The following is a 21,874-nucleotide window of genomic DNA, read 5'->3' as shown; positions in this document are numbered from 1 at the left end:
AAAATATATCATTCTATTTAAAAAAATAACAACTCGCTTTTATGTATTAATGCAAAAAAATATCTAAAAGTGATTTAAAGAAAATCTGCAGCCTGAAAATATTTATTTACGCTTTGAAAGAGTTTTTTATATCCAAACATTTTGAAAATACAGTTTCGTCTATTTGCATGGGATACCCTGTATATTTACAAATCGTATACAAATAACGAATTATAAAATCCGATAGTTCTTAATTTTTATCACAGAAGAAAAGCGAATAACGTATCATAGTCTTGTGTAAACAAATATCTACATTAATCGAAAAACTGTGAATATTATTTTTGTAACTAATTATTATTATTGTTTTCTCTTTTTCGAAATTATTACATTATAATTACGTAACGCATAATATAAGAATTATTTTAAAATAATTAAAACAAACGTAAAATTGTATATTGTGTTGTGTGTGTGTGTTTTCTAATGGAAAATGTATGGAAAACAAAATATTGACATAATAAATTTAAGTCAATAAAGACTAAAACTATTGCGTATTATCTTTGAAAGAAATTAACAACAAATTTTCTGTACACAAATTCTGTTATATCGATATAGAAAATGACTTAACAAAAAACACATTATTGCATCGATTCAGTTCTTTTCTCCAGCAAGAGAAACTTTACTTTCTAATATGTAATAATAATTGCGCTTTTTACATGTCAAAAATCGGTAAAAAAAACTTATACACATCCCATGACGTTGCTCTTGCAAAGAGTTTTTCGTTATTCAATATTTCGAACGTGTTAATTCAATTTTGTGCCGACAACACGATATTTTACTCTTCATTTAAATTCGAAATAATGAATATGTGCGTTTTTTTAACAGCAATATCGCGCGCGCAGTAATAAAGATGAGCAATTGTTACATTCGACATTTAAAAGTGACAAAAAACCGTTTTAATATAATAAGATATAACGATTAGGCAATTTATTAAATGCACACACAATGTTTCGATTATACATGTATAAAGGAAATATATATATTTGAAATTTTATTATCGCGTAATTAATGATTTTTTTCATTAAGAGAATCCAAGCAATGGTATTTTACAGTTGCTTATCTTTGTCCAAAATCAAAATCGTCTAATTAAAGTTTACGCACGTCGAAGACTATTAAACTAATAACACTTGTGAGCATTTCACATTGATATCGTATATACATAATTTCATTAAACATAATTATTAATAACAAATTGGCAATTACCATAATACTATCCGATTGCGTCATACTATGCATTCGAATGCAATGTATCACTGTAGAGCAAAAGGTTAACGGAAACGCTATATATTGATCTCAATCACTAATTTTGCAACATTGCGACAATCACATATTTGCACACATCTTAAACGATAATTAATCTTAATTGTTACTATCGCTTAACGATCAGTGCGACGATGTTAACCAATAATTAGTGAAGATCGCATTATTGTGGATTCTATATTTGCTTGACTAAATTCTAGATTGGGATTTCAAATAACGTGAACAGGAAACAAGATACATACACATGATCTTTGTTGAACGCAGCAAAAGGAAACGGAAGATATAAATAAAACGCAAACTCATTGAATTCGAATAAACGGACAGGATTACAATTATCATTGTTTTCACCATTGTGGAAAGCAAGTTTTTGTCAAATGTTCCTTCCTTGTTCATCGCTTGGCTGATCAAAAAAAAATTAATGTGTTTGCATGTTGCTTATATTAAAACGAGAATTTATTTTTTCAAAAATACAATTGTTGGAATTAAATTTATCTTGGCGGAAGAAAAAAAGAAAGAGAATAAGTATAAATTTAAATAAATTTCTCGTAAATTCTTAAATATGAATAGCAATGAATTATTCATAAATTCTGCTAGCATTGCTTTTGAGTAACGAATTCACAAAAGATTCTTACGATTCTTAGATAATATTAGATAATACTGTAACCAGGAAAGTAATCAATTCAGTCACCGAGGAAAAAAGAAGTGTTAAAAATATTTACACAATTATATTTGTAGGAACTAAGAGTTATAATGTTGCATTCCAGCACCGTTTCACTCGACGACAGAGCGTTGATTTAACCTTGACGTATGGAATAATTCGATTGGCCTTAAATCGCTGAGTCATATATTGACAATAACATAGATAATTTATTCTCGTATAATATATTAACGATACTATAATAATACTGTCGCGACTTGTCATTACACTAAATACGTAAACTTTTTCGAAGCGCAATAACTCCTATAAAAGTCCCCTTGATGTGCAAAAGTTCCGCTTACAACGACTACGAAACCTGAGAAAGTCTTTAATTTTATAGTTTAACAAAAACTAATTTTTCTTAAGAAAAAAATCATAATCATTCCTTGCAATTTTTTTATATTAAATAAATTCCAGCCTCTTAAATATTGTATTACACGTTACAATTTTGAAAAATCTGAAGTTAAACTTGTATGAAAAAAGTTATCTTAATTGAAACTTTTATACTTATTTAATAATATTACTTAACAATATTATAACTATAGAATGACATGCTAAATAAATTTTATTTTCAAAATTAAATATATTGTTGTGAGACTTCCAATATTTAAAAAAAATTATTATAAAAAATTAATTAATATAATTTTCATGATTAGATATTAAATAAAAATGTTACGAGAAAATTATAAAATAAATTATTAGAGATTACAGACAATTTATCGAACATTTTTCAATCGTTTGTTTAAACTTAAGAATATTTTAAATTGTTAGATATAAATAAAATATCAAAACAAATTTAAAATAATGATTGAAATTAATAATAAATAAAAATTATAAAAAGACGATTTCTGTGTTAAAATTGATAAAGATTTCTCTTCTACACACATCCACACACATATACACACGTACATCCCCATACATATACACTGTGCGCGTTATTAAATAAGAATCTAATTAAAATAGATGATTACAATATTATTGCAATCATATAGAGAAATAATTTATTTATCATTTATTACAGCCAAAGTAGATAATTTATTGTAACTTTTTATGGTGTATATACACACATTATTGATATAATACTTGATAATGAAAATTTATTAATCTTAATACTTATTAGAGTTTAATATTTAGAAGAAATGTTTTGTAGAAGCTTAAAATTTTAAGAATATAACTAATTTTTGACAGAAATTAAATTTTTTTGTAGTACATCACACATACAGTAATTACAGTACAAATTATGTTGACTTTTTTTACAGTTTTAACTTCAATTTTTTCAAAATTATAAAGATTTTCTAATAAAATTCTAATAATTTCTAATATAATTAAGAGCGACATTTGATTTTTGCTTAAAATGTAACGCGATTATAAACTATAATCATTATATACTCCTACAGAATACAATAATATACAATTACAGTATATCAATTATACTTTGTGCAGCACGGTCCAGTTTTAACAGTGATGTAATTATGTCCCAACACTAGAAAAAGTTTCTACTTAAAATCAATTTAGGAATTAATATTTAAATACCATAAAATATTATAAAAAGATTTTACTTAATTTTAATTTATCAAACGAAAACAATCGAATAATCTCATGCCCGTTTAATCGCAAACGCACATATATAATAAGCAATTATCATCGACTAGTATTAGATTGGCTAGATTAAAATGTTAATTTTAGATCTCTGCATATCTATATATATAGTGATTTAATTCTCATTTTCTTTTCCTTTATCAATTTTGAAACTAAAATATAATATATTATATGTATTTAATTTCATAATTTTCTTAAGACAAAAAGTTAAACTTTAATCGCCAAATATACTTTATATTAGTATTACTTGATATACATATATACAGGGTATTTCATAACATTGTCGAATAAATTTGATTGACGCATTTAAAACTTCTAAAAGCAAATAAAAAATCAATTTATATATTAAGCTTTTATCAAAATTATTTTGTCTTCAAATTACGTTTGTCTTTTCGTTCCAACACTCTGCTTATCTTTAGAGAAGTATTCACGATCTTCTGACAACGAAACAACAGTGACATATAAACAACACTCTGTGTGTTCAAGTTAATGTAATCATTTCTCTTTAATTGTCGTAATTTAATCGTGCTATCGAATTTCTCTCATGTCGCATCTGTCGAAATTTGTGCTATTACATCGTTAATTATTATTATACATCTTGTTTTTTCTTGCGAAAACGCATTCTCGATGGTATGTGATCAACCATTCTTTTTGATACGTCATCACAACTACGTGTTCTCTGCTAGAAGCTTTGATGCGCATCTAATTGTTATATACAAAAAACTAATAAACTTACGTTGGATTCAAAGTGACTAATCAATTTAATATCTACGAATTTTCATCAACGATATACGTACACGGTCTCGGTCGAAATTAGGGGACTTCGTTGGAAATTCTGTTGGCAAGTTAAAATGTCACGTTTTGACGTTAATAAAATTTTGTCCGTTTATAAATTAAATCACTTAAAATATTTATCCGAAATTTGGACCTTGTTTACGAGATTAATTTCAATTGTTAGATTACTCCGGTTCAAATAATATATTTTATAACAAGGATCCGTTTTTTAATTAATTTATAATTAAAATATTTTATTTGAAATTCAATTGATATTAATCTAGCATAACTTATTTGTTCAAAATTATTTTAGTATTTAAACATAAAATTAATTAAAGTTTTATAAAGAGACGAGAAAGATTTTGATTAAAAAATAAAGCCGTTTTTTGGAATTTTGAAAATTAATCTTTTTATTTGATAGCCACCTTTCTTGAGCATCTAATAATAAAAGTAACAAATTTAAAATTTGACTTTAACTGTTGTCACACTACTGTCAACGACAATGAAAGTTGTTGTCACACCATTGACAACAACAACTAATTAGATTTCAAATTTAGAATTTAAATTATTATTTAAATTATAAAAAGATTTATGTTCCCCACTAGGTTTTTTAATTTATAAATATATCTTTAATAAAATACTATTAAACTTTATAATATTTGACTTTATAGAATGACTCTGAAAAATGACCGATTGTCTAAATGACTGATAAGTAATATGAATGATTGCACAAATGACTGACTGCGCTAATCGTTTCGTTTATTTATAGTAAGCGATAAAAACCCTATCGCAGGAAATTATCGTCCTTGTTTCTTTAAAATTTTTAAGTGGAAAATGTTTCTTGTTCACGGTCAAATATAATAAATAATTAATATTAATTATAAATTATATTAAATTATATCAATGAAATTATATTAATTTGTATCAGATTTAAAGACGATGGTACCTCGCAACAAAATAGAATAGATAATCAATATATTGATTTGTGGTATACACTTTTGTTTCTCAATACAATTGAATAATTTATTTTTAAAAGGTTCAAATTATAAAATTATACGTAGATGTTACATAAGAAAGAAATTGCAGGAAATACATTTAGTTAGACAACGTTTAAAAATCAAGTCTTCTCAAACAAAATCTTGGTATGATCAAAAAATTTATTTTGAAGAAAAACAAAAAGTATTGTTGTTTAATTCTCGAAAAAGATAAGAAAAACCCTAAAATTAAAAACCCATGAGAGAGTATAAAATCATAAAAAGATTAAGCGATTTATTTTGTTCCGGCATTTTTATACAGCAGACCTGTTCAATCTTTACTAAAGATATGATCGACAGACACATGACCGACAGACATATCGATCAACTACAGCATTTTCTGTTCTTTTCTTTGTCCTTTTTTTCAGACTTACAAAACAGGGCATTCATTACAGCAAAAACAGATATTGATACAAATACTGCACCATACAATTTATTGTTTTAAATTAAATTAATTCTTTTTAATAATATTTTTATTCTTTTTAAATTAATATCATAGTACCTATACTTCATATATTAAAAGTAGAAAATTGTATGAATAATGTGTAAGAGCTAGTCTCGTCGAATCTTTCACACGTTTGTTTGTTAGGTTACAGCTTTAAAAAATTTTAGTCATATTTTAATAAGAAAAAGCTACTTTACACAAATATGTGGGATCAAAAGAAGTGAAGCATTTTACTACATATTTTTAAGCTAATAAGAACAATGCCGAACAATTTAATAAGAATTACGCCACGATCAATTGGTCGTAATCAACGAGTTGGGCAAATCTGTTATACAAGAATCATCTTAAATTCATTATTTATCAATTCATAACATTGTAAGGTTCCAACAATGAATTTTGCAGAGTGACCAATTTTATGAGCACTTGAAATATTTATAGGGTGCGGAATGATAAGAGATATTACCAGGCTTGTCGCATTCTATAGTAAGAAGATCATTTTGAATATTTTCTTTAAATAATTGTTAAAATATAAAAATAAATGTAATTTAAAAATAAAGCGATTTTTTACATATAAAAGTTTGTACAACTTTTTTTGTTTTATAGATTTTAAATGCATTTTCGAAATACATGTTATAAAATACTCCATATGTATATACGTGTATTTGTGTGTATATGTGAAAATTGAAATTTAATGTTACTATTTTAAATCATTAGTCTTATATTTATAAATGAGCATTTATGTTAATTTAAAATTTATTATTTTCGATTTAACTATATTGTATACGCACGCACGCATGCACACACACATGCACACATATACACATACACACACATACACACAACACACACACACACACATATACATGTATGTATAAATATATATATATATAATATACATATATACATATATGTATAAAAAATTGTTTATCAGTAAATAATTATTTTTAATTGTCAAGATATTCAATATTATAATTAAATTTTCTTTACTGTCGCAAACATAAAATTATAAAACATTCTATAGCATTCATATTTCATTAGTAAATAGTCAGTAGTACATAACTAATTCGATTATTTTTGAAAAATAAAACGAATTTAATATAAAACTGAATGTAATATAAAGAAGATTCAATTTTGTCAAAGAAATCGCGAGACTTGTATTAGAAAAAGACCCTCGAACATCTTTCGACTCGCAAGAAGTACATTAAGAGAAATACGGGACCAACCAGGCTTTCTGTCGTCTTGGAACTTGTCAAAGTTATATTCGTTCAGGTATTCTACCCAGAATACCCACAGAAACGAAGCGCCTCTTCCCGTAAAGTGCTCAGCAACGTTCAGTCGTTCAGTCGGAACCTCCTTCCTTCCTCCGCGGACATGATTTTATTGATCCTCGCGAAACACGACACACTTCTCATTGGCTACGAAAGCTTGCTTAAAAAAACTAACTTTGGCAATACGACATAATATATATGTATGTATGTATGTATGTACATACGTTTCAAGGTTCCATGCAATATATGTCGCGCATAATTATCGTTGACATATAAGAAAAATGATGAATCTTTTTTTATCTCTTTCCTGTTCTTAGCCATTTACTAGTATACTGGTGGAAGATAGGTTTGTTTTATGTTAACTTATATATATAATACATATATTATATATATATATATATATATATGTATATAATATGTATATGTAATATATATATATATATATATATATATAAGTATATGTATTATTTATGTATTTGTGTGTATATGATTACGTTTTTATTGGTATGCGCGTATGTATATGTGATACATATTAAATGTGTTTACATACTGTTGTGTTTAAAGACGCTGGTTTTTGCGCTAAAGTTCACACGTTTTGTCTCAAAGACTGCTTCCAAACTCACTTGATCTTCGTCGGTCGATATATGTCTCCGAATATGTGCTTTTAGTACGATCGTCGTATCTGTAAACAGAATTAAAATCGTCGTATCTGGAAATAAAATTAAAAACTGCAAAAAAATGTAATTATAATTTTTTTCATAAAAGCACACAGACACACAAAATGAAATTTTAGATTCTTTTAATCTAGTTTTTTATATAATATATATAATTCCCAAAGTTAAACAATCACATTTTGTCAGTATATTATATGAATAGGAAAAAAATATATATTAACATTGTTCCAAAAATGCTTTATTAAAAAGTTATTATCAAAATATTAAAAAATATTAAACATGTAGATATAACAATGTAAAAAAATAATAACTCGATATTTATCTAATCAATATCCATCTAGTAACAGTTTATTTTAACTATGTTTTTTATTTAATTTAATTTTTACTTGTAAGAAACGAAAAAAGTGAAAGTGTATTGAATGTGTAAAAGTCAGTAAGAAACTGAAACAAATCTGTTATGAAGAACATAATTTAAATTACTCGAGCCATTAAGAGTCAAATGCAGATGATATTGTATCTTTCCAGCATACATTAACACTAAGAAATATATTCCCATCCGCGTTTAACTTTTAATGGCTCGGGTAATTTAAATTGTTTTTTCACAAGAAAGTAATTTCAATTTCTTTTTGTTAGTGTTAATTTACGCTGACGTTAAGATGGCATTATTATTAAATATATATAAATATAAGCAAAATAAGAAATATATATAGGCAAAATAAGAAATCGAGATGTAGGATTTGAATAGTAGTAAGTAATCGTCTGGCAAGCAAAAAAGACTTTAATACCCAATATTTTTCTAACTTCTTATGCTTCTTTAAAGGAATACAAAAGAGTATTTAAAATAAATCTCAGACTCGAGATTACTTAAACACTTGATGTCGTACTAAGTAAAATTTTTGGTCTGTGTACACAACTACTAAAAATGTCAAGAAAAATTATTTTCCTTGAAACTTACGCATTATCCACATTTTGCTCTTAATAGCTCGACTAATTTATATAACAGTCAATTTGTGATAAGAACTTATTGAGAAGATTAGTTTGGCATTCACTGAGTTAAAACAAGCGAGACATGAAATTTGTAGATTCAATCTCTCAATAATTTGAAGGTTAAAATTTTATTCTTATTTCTATACGTAAAACATAAATAAAGTTTATATAAATTATTATAAATAAAGTTTAATTGTTTAACTTTGAAACATCTTACATATATATATATATGTTGACTTATTAAATATTTTAAATAATTTAATTTAAAAAATACAAGAAAGAGATATACCAATATAATTGTTTTTTTTTCTTCTTAATAATACTGCTAAATTCAATTCTAGTTTGTAATTCTAAATTATAGTCCATCATATTACAATTTTAAGAAATTTGTAATTAAATTTCTCAAAATTGATCACAAAGTGAATCAATTATATACAAGATTTCCTCGAATAAGAGTTATATTTTCGTCTTAAGGGCTATGCACATACGTCAAGAGACAATAAATATTTTATTATTTGTTTAAAATATCTAGTATAACGAATGATATGATGTAATAATTTTAAATTTTCTATTATATTAAGATCACCTTTTTATTGTTTTATGTAAATGATTTCTGAGATTAGTTTTTTATAATAATTGGAATCTATTTAAACACATTTTTTTCAATTCATATTATGGTTATAATCTATAATATGCTGAGAATTTTAATTAAGGGCTAATGTTAGTTTTTCCTGTGTCCATTTATGAATGTTTTTATTGTCTCTTGATTTATCCCGCAAATACCAAGTGAATGCTGAAACGTCCCATTACGGTTTCAAACAACCTAACGATTTATGCTTCACTTATATAATAATGCTTCATATAATTTTAATTATACATTTAATAATATTATTTGAATTTTAAATGCTCGAATAGGTCTTGAATCTTAGTAAAAAGATTTGCATATATTATAAAACATAATGTAATTATATAAACGAAATCATAAATCTTGTGTGTCAATCCATTGCAATTAAATTTATATAATTTTAATCCTTTGCTATCCAGTAGCGCTGCTACGGTGATACAACTTTCGAAATGCAAAAAATTCAATTAATGTATTTAAAAAAAATAAGGAGCTATTAATTAACTAAATAATAAAATAAAATAATAAAATTAACGCACCAAATTTCTCAAATGGAAAGATTATTAAGTATTAATTTTTTTAAACACAAATTGATAAGTTATTATTTTTATCAAACAAATATTATTACATAAACAGAAATAATAATAATTTTTAGCGATTTCGTTAATTATCGTATAATGTGAGTTTATTCTTGTTTATTAGTCAGTTCAGTCGTCATCGTGTATCATTGCGGATGTAGCTCGTGCAAGATACGCAGTGTACGTAATTGAACAGAATAATGAAGTAATTGGCACAGAGAATCAAAATGAAGATACATGACGCCATACATCTATGCGGATTAAAGCAGGTTTAATTTATGAATTTAATGATATCGTTTCTCGGAATCACGAATGCTTGAGATAAATTCGTGTTTATCATAATCGGTCTGTACATAATTGTCATTCTATTATTCAGTATATAGACTGCTCATTATTAGCGACAATAAAGCATCGTAGGATAATTGAATAGACACACAAAATATAGTGAATGTCGCTATAATGTTAGCAAAGTGATCCTGATGCATTCATAAAGAAACATTTTTATACGTTTAACATATTACGTAATCATTATGTGAAGAATATAATATTCAACTATAAAAATTAATTTTAGTAATTCTTTCTCTCTTCATCTCAATGTATGTCATTGAATTTATATCGAAGGCTCCATAACATGGAGGCGTGTCCTTCAATTTTTTGAAAAATATTTCATATTAAGACTTATAAAATTCTATAATCTTGCATCTTATAACAGAGTTGCATATTAATTAGCCTAATAATTATGATTTACTTTTTTTAAAATATTAAATAATTTCATTGTCAAGTTGATAAAAAATAATTAGATAATAAAAAATATACACTTTATAATATTTTTATAAAAATTTGTACCTTTTATTTTATGTTGTTTGACAAACATTTATATCTCTTTCTTATATAATTAAACTGTATAATCACAATTTAAAAGCACACGCACACAAATCTGACTTTATTTATTATAATAATAATTATAGTTAAAAGATATATAATTAAAAAAGTTTCTATTTACTTAATAATATCAAAATAAATTAATAATTCTCTATTGACTCTATTCTTCCTTAATAAAATTATCAATGAATTTAATATTACATTATAATAAAAAGTCTAAGCAAGTATAAGATATTACGATAGAGATATTAAAGTAGAGAGGAAGTTCAAAATACACATTAATAACTTTATTAAGGTATACTAATTTCAATAAAATGCAATATACATATATATAGAACAAAAAATGATTATATAAATGATTATACACATTGCACTAATAAAAGAAATATGCAAATATAATCGATATAATGCTTAATAAAATTAAATATCTAAAAATATGTTATCTCGTAAAAAAATTGTAAAAAAAATTAAAGACAAAAACTCATATGTTAAAACGCATTATACATATGATATCTATGTATGTACATACATATGAGGTATAGTAACAAATTGAAAGTTGAATTGAAATAAATATTATCACAAGAAGAAATTTAAAAATACATTAGTGTATATAAATAATGTATTTATCAATTATAAATAATAACAAATTGTTAATTTCTAATGCATAGAGGGAGAGATTTTATATTGTCAAGTGACAAATAGCAATATGAGCAATCAAGTTTGAAATAATAAAGCGATAGAATGAATGCATACCTTCAGATGTTAAACCAGATCGTACCTGAGGGATGGTCGACGAAAGTCCAGCGCTTCGAGATCCGACGGTTCACGTTTACAGAGCGAACAGAAAGCGCACTGTAAGGTGTTTTTAAACGCTTCTCGAAAGTCACGATTAAAGTACGCATAGATCAATGGATTCAATGCCGAATTTGTGTATCCAATCCAGAAGAGGATCGCAATTACGACATCAGGACATGGACAGCTTTCGCATAGTGCTGTAGCAACGTACCTGTGATACAAAATTGTGATACAAAATTAAAAATTATTTATTTATTTATACAAATTTTGAGAATACAGAAACCGCACGATTAATTTCTAATTCAAAAGCAATTAAAATGTAGGAAGTAATTTACTCACAATCAAATTTGATCAATTTACACTGAATTTCTGCGTACAACTCTACAATAGAATTTTATATATACATAAAACTCTATTGTAAAGTTAACATTTCTAATTCGTGGATTCTATTATTCATTATTTGCATTTTTGGTATATATATGTAGAGTAAAAATTTGTAACCACTCTTTTTATTCGACCAGAAAATTCCGTATTCTCGGTCAAAACTTCAATTCTATTTTATTATAATTCTATTATGCATTACAATATTATCTATTAATAAATAAATAACTAAATAATAAATTGGATCGCCTTTTGAATCGCGCTGTCACGCGTCTCGTCGTACCCTTTGACACCGTACATGGGTGTTGACAAAAAGCGAGCTTTAACAGTACTTTCGTTTAAGACAAACGTATCTACGCGTGCCGCTTTTCGTTCAGTCTCGTTTAGTTTCGTTCGTCTCAATGTCGATGTTTGAATTAGACGTGTATTATACATATAGTGTACTGAAATCATTATATCGACTAAAAGTATAAAATAAGGAAAAATAACATATATACATATAGAAGACAGAAAAAAGTGATGCCGCTCAATGTATAATAAAACCATTCTTTTTAATAACATTTTTCTTAATTTTTAATATTCTTGAAACTCATTCTCTTTATAATTTCATATATTATATCATCCTATATTCGCGTTTTCCATATTCGTATTTTGATGAGATAGCGAATAAAGAGCTTTAATATTATTTATTTAATAATTTTCTGAGAAATATTGTTTTAGTTCTTGTTTTATATTAATATAAATTTTACACAGAATAATTTTGTTATTGATAATATAGTAGAAAAAAAAATAAAAGGAAAGTGGAGATTCAAAAGTCATTATTAACAAATATTTAGACATACGTACCACAGGAAAAATGGCAGCCAACAGAGGATGAAAGTACCCATAATAATACTTAACGTTCTTGCTGCTTTATGTTCTCTCTTCATTTTCATCATATGTTTATCTTTCGTGGGAGTATGCAAATGTTCAGTGTTAATCTCATTCAATGTTAGCGTTTTCGATGATCCGCCACTATTCAATTCTCCGTTTAAATTATTAAGATCCTTACTTGGTCTACTGAGTAACATAGCATTGCCCATTCTGCTATGCATCTGCTTCTCTTGTTTATTAGCCTCTTTAAATATTGCAAAGTATGTGACCATCATAATGGTGCAGGGTATCCAGAAGGATATACTCGACGACAATATGGCGTATATTCTGTTGACTTTAAACTCGCACAGTTCTGGGTGCTTGTGCCTGTGCACACTGTTCTCTTCCGTGGTGTACCAACCGTAAAAAATCGGTACAAAGGAAATAATGGCTGGCGCTAGCCAGCAAGCGAGCAGCATATATGCTACTACTCTTTTCGTCATGTTAATGGGATACCTGAGCGGCTTCACGATTGCGTAATATCGATCCACTGAGATGCACATTAGATGAAGTATCGAACTAGTGCTGAAATATACGTCCAGGGAATTCCAGACATCGCACATAAAGTAGCCGAACAGCCACCTGCCAGTTATCTGGACGCTGGCATTAAAGGTCATTGCAAACATCGCTACAAGCATGTCCGCCAATGCTAGCGAGACCACGAAGTAATTTGTTATGATCCGTAGTTTTCTGTGTCGTATCACAGACACCATTACAAGGAGATTACCAAACAAAGCCGTGGTGATGATTGAACCAAGGATGCAGACTTTCATGATGGCTGATGACAAGTCCGGCCAATTGATCTCTACAACGTTCACTTCAGTGTTATTGACGTAAGGATCCTCCTCAGTCGAAGTGACATCCAGCATCGATGTCATATCGAATGAAGAGATCTCCGCTGGGTCAAATGTCGTTTTTGCGGTCATCCTCGCTCAATGACGGTTTCTACCGTCACCGAGCGTCGACCACTCCTTGGTCTATCCTCTCGGTCAAACGGAAGAATTTTGAGAAGATGACTTTAGGTGACGGAAGTCCCAATCAATCGACGGACAAGGCAGACATTCATTTTTAATTCGAGAGAAAGAAAGTTCCTTTTTTACACATTTGTCTTTCTTTGCCTTACTTGTCAACATAATTGGCGTTGTGAGATTCACGAAGCCGATTCATAAGAGATGCCTCGTAAAATAGCTTTGGTTTCTGGCACAATATTGTTGCTGTCACGCACTTTTCTGGATCTGTAAAAATAAGAGAAAAAGATATTTTTATTTTCAAAGGAAATTAAGGAATTTTTTTTATCTACCAAAAATATTGTGATAGCTAGTAGATGAACATTGTGAAATTCACAAATATTATTTAAAAATTATAAAGAAATATTTTTATCAAATTGCACCAACTATAAAATATGCTTCCTTTAAACGGAATAAAAATCGACATATAATTATACAGCAATAATAAAAATATTTATTTGTTTGTTCGAGAAATATTTCATTATTTTATTGTCACGGTATAAGATTGCAGAAGTTTTCTTTCATATTACATAAATATTATTAAATTGTGTTTGCCTTATTCAATCACAGCACCTAAAATCTATATTAATTTAAATTTCTAAATCTTTATAAATTTAATTTCTTTGTATGACAGATAACACAGACATTATCATATGTATTTGACGTCTTTACGCATTTTTAAATTGTGTTTTGTCCTAGATCTAATACCTGCTTTATATTTGAAGTAATTATTCTAAAGAAATATAAAATATAAGTTTTTGAAATACAATTTCACATGATATAAACAAATAACATATAAAAATAAAGCACTATCTGAGTAAAATATTTATGATTGAACGGATATATAAACGGGAATCACAGAAATTGAGATTTGAGAATTATAAAAAAATACGTCTAAAAGTTTTTTTTTGTTCCTTCGAAGATATTATTGAAAGACTGTAAATACAGAATACTACAAACAAATCACGAAACGTTATTGAATCGTCTAACAAAAGAATTGTTCGAAATAAAATGTGACGAGTCCTCTTGCATGATAATGCATTTACTTACAATGCTACAATAATCCAATATAATAACAATATTAAACAATTTTGAACAAAAAATTATAGATGTGTGTTATTCATCCAATTTGATGTCAACAAATTATTTCTTATTTTTCCAAATTTATGTTATTTATAAAAGATCAGTATTTTATCAATTTTTGGTATATAAGCAAATATATAACAAAAAAAATTGAGAGAAATTGAACAGAAAGACATGTTAATTAAGAATACAAAAATTATATATTAGTCTAATAAATGTTTAATGAAATAAAATTTATCTTACGTAATTAGAAATATAAATAAACTTTTTTTTTTATGATTTTCTTTAAAGTTGATTATACTTACTCCTAAATCTTTTCAAACATACGCAAGCGCATACATAATATTTTTATAAATATTAATGTATTTTTATAAATATTATTAATAAAAAAATATAATTATACAACTTATATACATATATTTATATAAGCATATTTACACGAGAAAAAACTTTATTTGTTTATTAAAAATATTAATTAATATTAATTAGTATTATTTAAATATTGTTAAAATTTTATTATTAAAAATTTATATGTATATGTACATGTAAATTTGTCAAAACTTGCTAAAATTTAAAACAAAAATTTAAAATTATAAAATATTTTTATTGCTACAATTTTTTTTCTAAATATAATTTTTTTTATTTTTACAACTTTTACAATTGTAATATAAATTGTTAACACAATTCATAAATAATTTTACATGATTTGAGACAGACAAATTTATATAATTAAATGATCCTTTGGCATATAACAACTTGTTATAATTCCTTCGAGATTCGCATATCAGCTGATATAACAGTTTTCCATTCGTCTCTATTCAAAATGAGGACACGTCGGAAGAGAGCTGGTAATCTTCAATGGAATGTCCTCTTTTTTCCCCACCTTTTGCCCATCATTCCTCTTTGTCACTGTTCCCCCCTTAACTCTCTCACTCACTTTCTCTCTCTCTCTCTCTCTCTCTCTCTCTCTCTCTCTCTCTCTCTCTCTCTCTCTCTCTCTTTCTCTCTCACTCATTCATTCTCTTACTCTCGCTCTCTCTTTTTCTCTTCGTGTCTTCCTCTGTATAGTAGTCGTGTAGACAGTGCTGTGTCAAGTGCACTCTCGTCAAGACCGTGTAATTTATGATCCACTATTTTTGTGGCACATTTGGGTCAATTATACTGACGGTAGCATTGGTCAACCCTGAAAAAGACAACGAAAGAACTGCTATTATAAATCGAAAAGATATTATTTTTATTCTTCAATAAGCCTGATCTTAGAAATAATAATAAAATAATTAATAATAATAAAATAAATAAATAATATAATTGATATAGATTACATTACACAAAATCACATGAGAAAAAGATACGCTATGCATTTTTGATAAAATTTTGCTTCACTAACAACAAGTAGAATAAATAGCTAATTTATAAACGCAATTAGAACTTTAATTAAATATGAATATTTCATTAAACTGATGATAGAAATTTCATTCTATCTTCATCTTGATCGCGAACAGTTTTCCTTCTAAAGAGTGAGAAAGAGAAGGACGACAAAGAGGGAGAGAGAGAGAAAAGAAAGAGAAAAAAAAACATCTTTTCATAAAATACATACATATAATTATTTTAATATATGTATAATTTTATAAGTAAATAAAAAATTTAATTTCATTTAGTTGGATAATTATTATAATTAAATTTTTACATTCTTTAATATCTGTCATAATAAATGTTACAAGAAATAATATAATACATAAAACATGTTTGTCTTCATAAAACTAAATAATTTAATTTTATGTGATTATAATCCTACAATAGATGCTTTTATTTCAAGTAGAAGTTGATAAAAAAACAATGAATGCCGTCACTACGGTGAATGTTTTTCACTATATAGTGACAGCGCACTACACAGTGCAAAGAAGGAGAACTTCCGTAGTGAAATGTAATTGTAGAATCCTCCCTTCATAATATATGATAAGTTTCAACTTATTCGGTTTGGTCAGTCAGTATTGAGTTACGGTTGTGTGAAGATCGATCTTTTTAATTTGTTGTGAAATATGAATTACACGAACAACCCGTTAACATACATACAAAATTTACTATGTGTGCCTAAATTTGTATTTGCCAGCTTTGACATCGTGACTTATGGTTTTTTTTCACAGTAAACGTCATGATGAAAGAAAAAAATCGAAGCTAAGATAGCATGTGCATTAAGGAAAAATCAACGTACTTAGAAAGATTTCCAATACTTGGAAGGTGGCAAAAACCTTAAAATAAATATGTGGTAAGCGAGGGACAACATTTTAAAGGAGATAATAAATTTATTTTTATTCAGATATTTTTTATACTGTACTCACTTTTCGCATCCAATATATGTGACTATATAATAATTATATTATAATTATATAATTTTATAAAAAGGTTTTTTTATTTCAAACTAATAAATCATATTAAATATAATGTTGTCTTCATTAAATTTCTAAAGTAGATTTATTTTTTAATTCTACGTTAATGCCTATATTAATATATTCCAATATATGCAAAATGTTTTGTCATTTAGAACATTTCTATTGCTTTTAATTCAATTCAAAATTAGAATAAAAAACATTTAAATGATCACATAAATCGTGTTTCTACTTTATAAATATCAGAGTTCTTATATGATATATTTAATTAATTTTCATTAAAGAATAAAGATGTTAGAATTAATGTAAAGTAATACAAAATGCTATTAAGATTCAATTGATAGATTTTGATTTGCTTGCTTTTTTGTGGTAGGTTTAAATTTTTAAGTTTATTTAAAAAATAAAATGCTATCTTTGATTATGTATCTTAATTTAAAAAATCGCATGTGTATGCAAAAAATAATTTTGCATGTATATATTGCATCGAGACATTACTGTGTCTCCTGATACATACACACACACATAGAAAAAGAGAGAGAAAGAGAGAGGAAGGTATATATCATAATTCGCGTTCATAAATTACATATAACACTATTCTTGAAAAATGAATGAAAATATTATGAATCAGTTTTTTGAGCGATGCTTAACAAAAGAGGAATTATTAAATAAAAGTTACAATCAGTGCCATTTTTTAGACAGACATACGTTCATAAGCCGCGCATTGAGTATGTATAATTACAAACATATAATGACGCTTCGCTTCAATTCGCGCACAGACATGTGCGTGTGTGTATATTTTTTTGTTTATAATAAAATATAAAATAACTCAAAAATGTGTATACAATTTTCATATATTTAATAATTATTTAAATAATATCTAACAATAATTATATAAATAATATTTATTATTTAAATATTAATAAAATATAATATTAATAAAATATTATAATATTAATAAAATATAATTATAATATTAATAAAATATAATATTAATAAAAATTTAAAGTTATGTACAAATTAAATCTATGAATCAAACATATACAAAGGCAATGTTTTTTCTATTATATTTTATTTTAATTATGTTTAAATTCACTTATTTTTGCACGTATAAAAATCATAAAAATATCAGTTCATGAATTATAAGGCAAGCATATTTCGAGTACAGTCTGCCGCATCGCGACTTTCTATAAAAACAGATAGTGCCATATGAAAAATATGCAGCGCTCTCTTCCAAAGCAACATTATTTATGCTTACATAAATTTTTTTTCTTGTTAGATTCGTTGCCAGTTGCCACAGAGTAGTGCGTACATGTATCGTGGACCACAGTAGTTGAAAATATGTTTGCCTTTTGCAAATGCTGCGCTGTGATACATTTAAAATGCTTTTCCTATTCCACAGAATGCATTTTCTTAACATGATGGTCTTCCGACAACATAGCTTTATCCTCCCCCCCCCCCACTCCAAAAAAAAGAAAAAAACAAAAATATTTTTCATTTAGTTAAAAATTTAGAAAGAAATAAATCATTACGTACAATTATTTGCAATCAAATAATGTAAATATTTAAACAATCAAATATTAAGTAAGTACGGCAATAAAATTAAAAAAAAGGAATTGTAGAATTATTACTCGCATATTTCATTTCTTCTCAAATTTGTGATAAATTTAAAGGAGTTTTCATGCAGATTTGAATGAATAATCTGCTTATCATTCTAAAATCAAATTAAATATGCTTAACATATTTATTCGTTATACATTATGTATTTGTTAAACATTGTTATTTAAAATATTTTATCTAAAATAATAATAAATTGAAAATAATAAATAGTAAGAATGAATATAAGTATAAAGACAATTGAAATATATTACTATTTTTTTTTATTTATAATAATATATGTATAGTTACTGTGTCATTTTGCTAATTTTATCTGCACACTTTGTTATTAAATATTTTTATTTAAAATAATAAATTAAAATATTTATACATAAACCTATATATTATAAAAATTTATAATAAATTTATATATTATAAATATATATTATTATAAACATTTATATATTATAAATTTATACAAAATAAATGTACAGGAAAAGGACTTTGTTTCTTTGCTTACGTTTTTTTCTCGAAAATATTTTAACTTAGTCCTAACTTTAATTTAAAATCAGAACTAGAAGTTTGAGTTAAATTAGAATTTTGTTGAAATAAGAATATAGGGGGCGAGATTCCGTCTTTTTCTATGCCCACGTGTTTATTTTACGACTTAAAATTTTTTATAACTTAGGTAAAGAAAATAATAAAATACATATTTAGTAATAAAATACATATTTAATAATAAAATACATATTTGGAACTTTCCGTATATAACAAATTTAAAATATAAATATATTTGGTTTATTTGCATATTTTTAAATCTCTAAGTAATTGCTTAATGATGAGTAACTAAAATGATAAATGCTTAATAATAATGAAAATCTTTTGAAAGTTACTGAGAATCATAATCTTGAAAATATATGTTAAAGATTAAGGTCATTGATAATAAATTCTTTCAATAAATAATCCTTTTTTTTAAATTTTATTTCTACAATATTTTGAAGTCATGTATTTCATTGTCAGAAATCAAGAAAGCGTCATAATTCAAAGCGTGTATTATTACTGAGAATTACACCCTCTATAATATACGTCAAAAAAATGTGATCCATTAATGTCAATTTAAACTAATTAATTATAGTAAGAAGTTTTAAATCTCTTTCTGTTTTGAAAAATTATTAACTAATTGTTTATAATATTATAAAATTGAATTATTGATTTAATCGTGTATAATATTATAAATGTATGTATGCAATCCTTGATCAAAAAAGACAGATAAATTGTCATTAAAGATCTAAGTCATTTTATAAGAACGATTAATTCACATTATTTATGATTTTATTATTAAAATAAATGTCACGAAGAATACATAAATGACAGTATCACGAACAGTTATGTTATTAAAACGAGGATTGCAGTCACATTCTTCGTACGTAATAAAATTATGAGATAATATCAATAAAAGAATTATACAACAATTTCGCAATGATAAGAAAATTTTAATCATAGTATGCCTTTCTGTCAACATGAGACTCCGTTCATCGTTCGAAATAAAGAATTGTAATTAAATAAGAAAAATTATAGACTTTTTTTGTGAAAAATGATATTTCTTACAAGATTTTATCAAAATGAAAATCAAGATGAACAATAGGTTAAATTAGTGAAATTTGCATATACTCTGTTTTAATGCATGCTTATGTAAACGACACAATGCTTTGATGCATATGCTCATGTAAATGGTATAACAAAAATATATGGAGCTAAACAAACGTTGTTATATTTACATAAGTATGTGATTCTATTTATAGTTATCACACATACACAGAATATAATATTAAAAGTTTAAATAGAAAAATATCTTACTGTATTTTTAACAAATAATAAACTCTCTCTCTCTCTCTCTCTCTCTCTCTCTCTCTCTCTCTCTCTCTCTCTTTCTCTCTCTCTCTCTCAAGAAAGTAAAAATAATATAGTAAGTGCTGCAAGTATTACTAGCATTAAAAGTCAACAATATTATTTCAAGTTTAAAATTTGCTTAAAAATAAACCATGATTATTCACAACGGAATATTATGCAACTATACAACGATTTTATTGTAAATACGAAAAGTAAACATATCGCAATTATAAAAGTATTATTGAATGCAAGTTTAGAAATATAAAATGCCATAACAATAAATACAACGTATTAATGAAAGTTATATAACAGGTAAATATGCACATGAAAATATCTTTCTCTCTTTTCCTTTCTTTCTTATACATACATACATTTATGTTTTTCTCTTCTTGCATATGCAAATTTTATCTCTAATAATATAGAGATAGAAAAGCAAAAACGCAACATTGTATAAATAAGATAAAAGATAATATTGTTATTTTTACGAACTTTATCTACATGATAAAGAAAGGTTGTGTTATGTTATTACATTATTACGTATTACTCTTACACATATTATCTTCTTCTTTTTTGTTATATTCTTTTTAATCATGAAATGCAGGATTCAAAGGCTCTATGAAAAAACTAGCAGCAAATATTATTGCATTTGTTGTTTGAATTAGATATATTAAGAAATTAAAATTGATGTTTAAGTATACTTTATTATTTACATACACAACATAAAACTTCCCTTTTTTAGTATCTTGAGGAAAATTTCGCATATTTAAAATATACAGATCTACGAACAGGATTGGAAGACATATTGCACATTCATGCAGAGGATCGTATCACGTAACAATGCCGAGTATGTAAATCGCACGCAATTGTCTGCTGAATATAAGTAGAATTCTCAACGCTAAGGCTGGCCAAGGACAGACCTCATGGAATTCGAAAGATCAATGATAGTCGGTCTCGTATCTTGCCGTTCTAT

At 26.0% G+C, this 21,874-nt stretch overlaps 1 protein-coding gene and 1 long non-coding RNA gene across 8 annotated transcripts in view; both read right to left on the bottom strand.

The window, feature by feature from the left end:
* Positions 1 to 557: 557 nt before the first annotated feature.
* Positions 558 to 7,504, bottom strand: LOC140676026 (uncharacterized). The gene is made up of 2 exons (XR_012048512.1): positions 7,069 to 7,504; positions 558 to 3,476 (listed from the first exon to the last, which is right to left on the bottom strand). It is a non-coding gene; the product is annotated as an uncharacterized lncRNA (long non-coding RNA).
* Positions 7,505 to 7,577: 73 nt separating this feature from the next.
* Positions 7,578 to 21,874, bottom strand: part of LOC140676023 (octopamine receptor beta-2R) — a 59,267-nt gene continuing 44,970 nt past the window's right edge. For 3 of the 7 annotated variants that reach the window (XM_072910629.1, XM_072910628.1, XM_072910630.1), the window contains exons 3-5: positions 12,879 to 14,179; positions 11,635 to 11,862; positions 7,578 to 7,795 (exon numbers count right to left, since the gene is read on the bottom strand). In XM_072910629.1, the coding sequence (XP_072766730.1) occupies positions 7,714 to 7,795; positions 11,635 to 11,862; positions 12,879 to 13,870 (1,302 nt within the window). In that variant the 5' untranslated portion in view covers positions 13,871 to 14,179 and the 3' untranslated portion in view covers positions 7,578 to 7,713. Of the gene's footprint in view, positions 7,796 to 11,609; positions 11,863 to 12,878; positions 14,180 to 16,061; positions 16,218 to 18,676; positions 18,832 to 21,874 lie in introns of those variants that run through there. The other 4 variants (XM_072910627.1, XM_072910632.1, XM_072910631.1 and 1 more) reach the window with 3 other exon arrangements.

This window comes from Anoplolepis gracilipes, chromosome 2 (genome assembly GCF_047496725.1).
Source record: "Anoplolepis gracilipes chromosome 2, ASM4749672v1, whole genome shotgun sequence".
Classification (NCBI taxonomy): Eukaryota; Metazoa; Arthropoda; class Insecta; order Hymenoptera; family Formicidae; genus Anoplolepis; species Anoplolepis gracilipes.
Note: the sequence above shows the minus strand (reverse complement) of the source record. Positions and strands in the feature narration are given on the sequence as shown.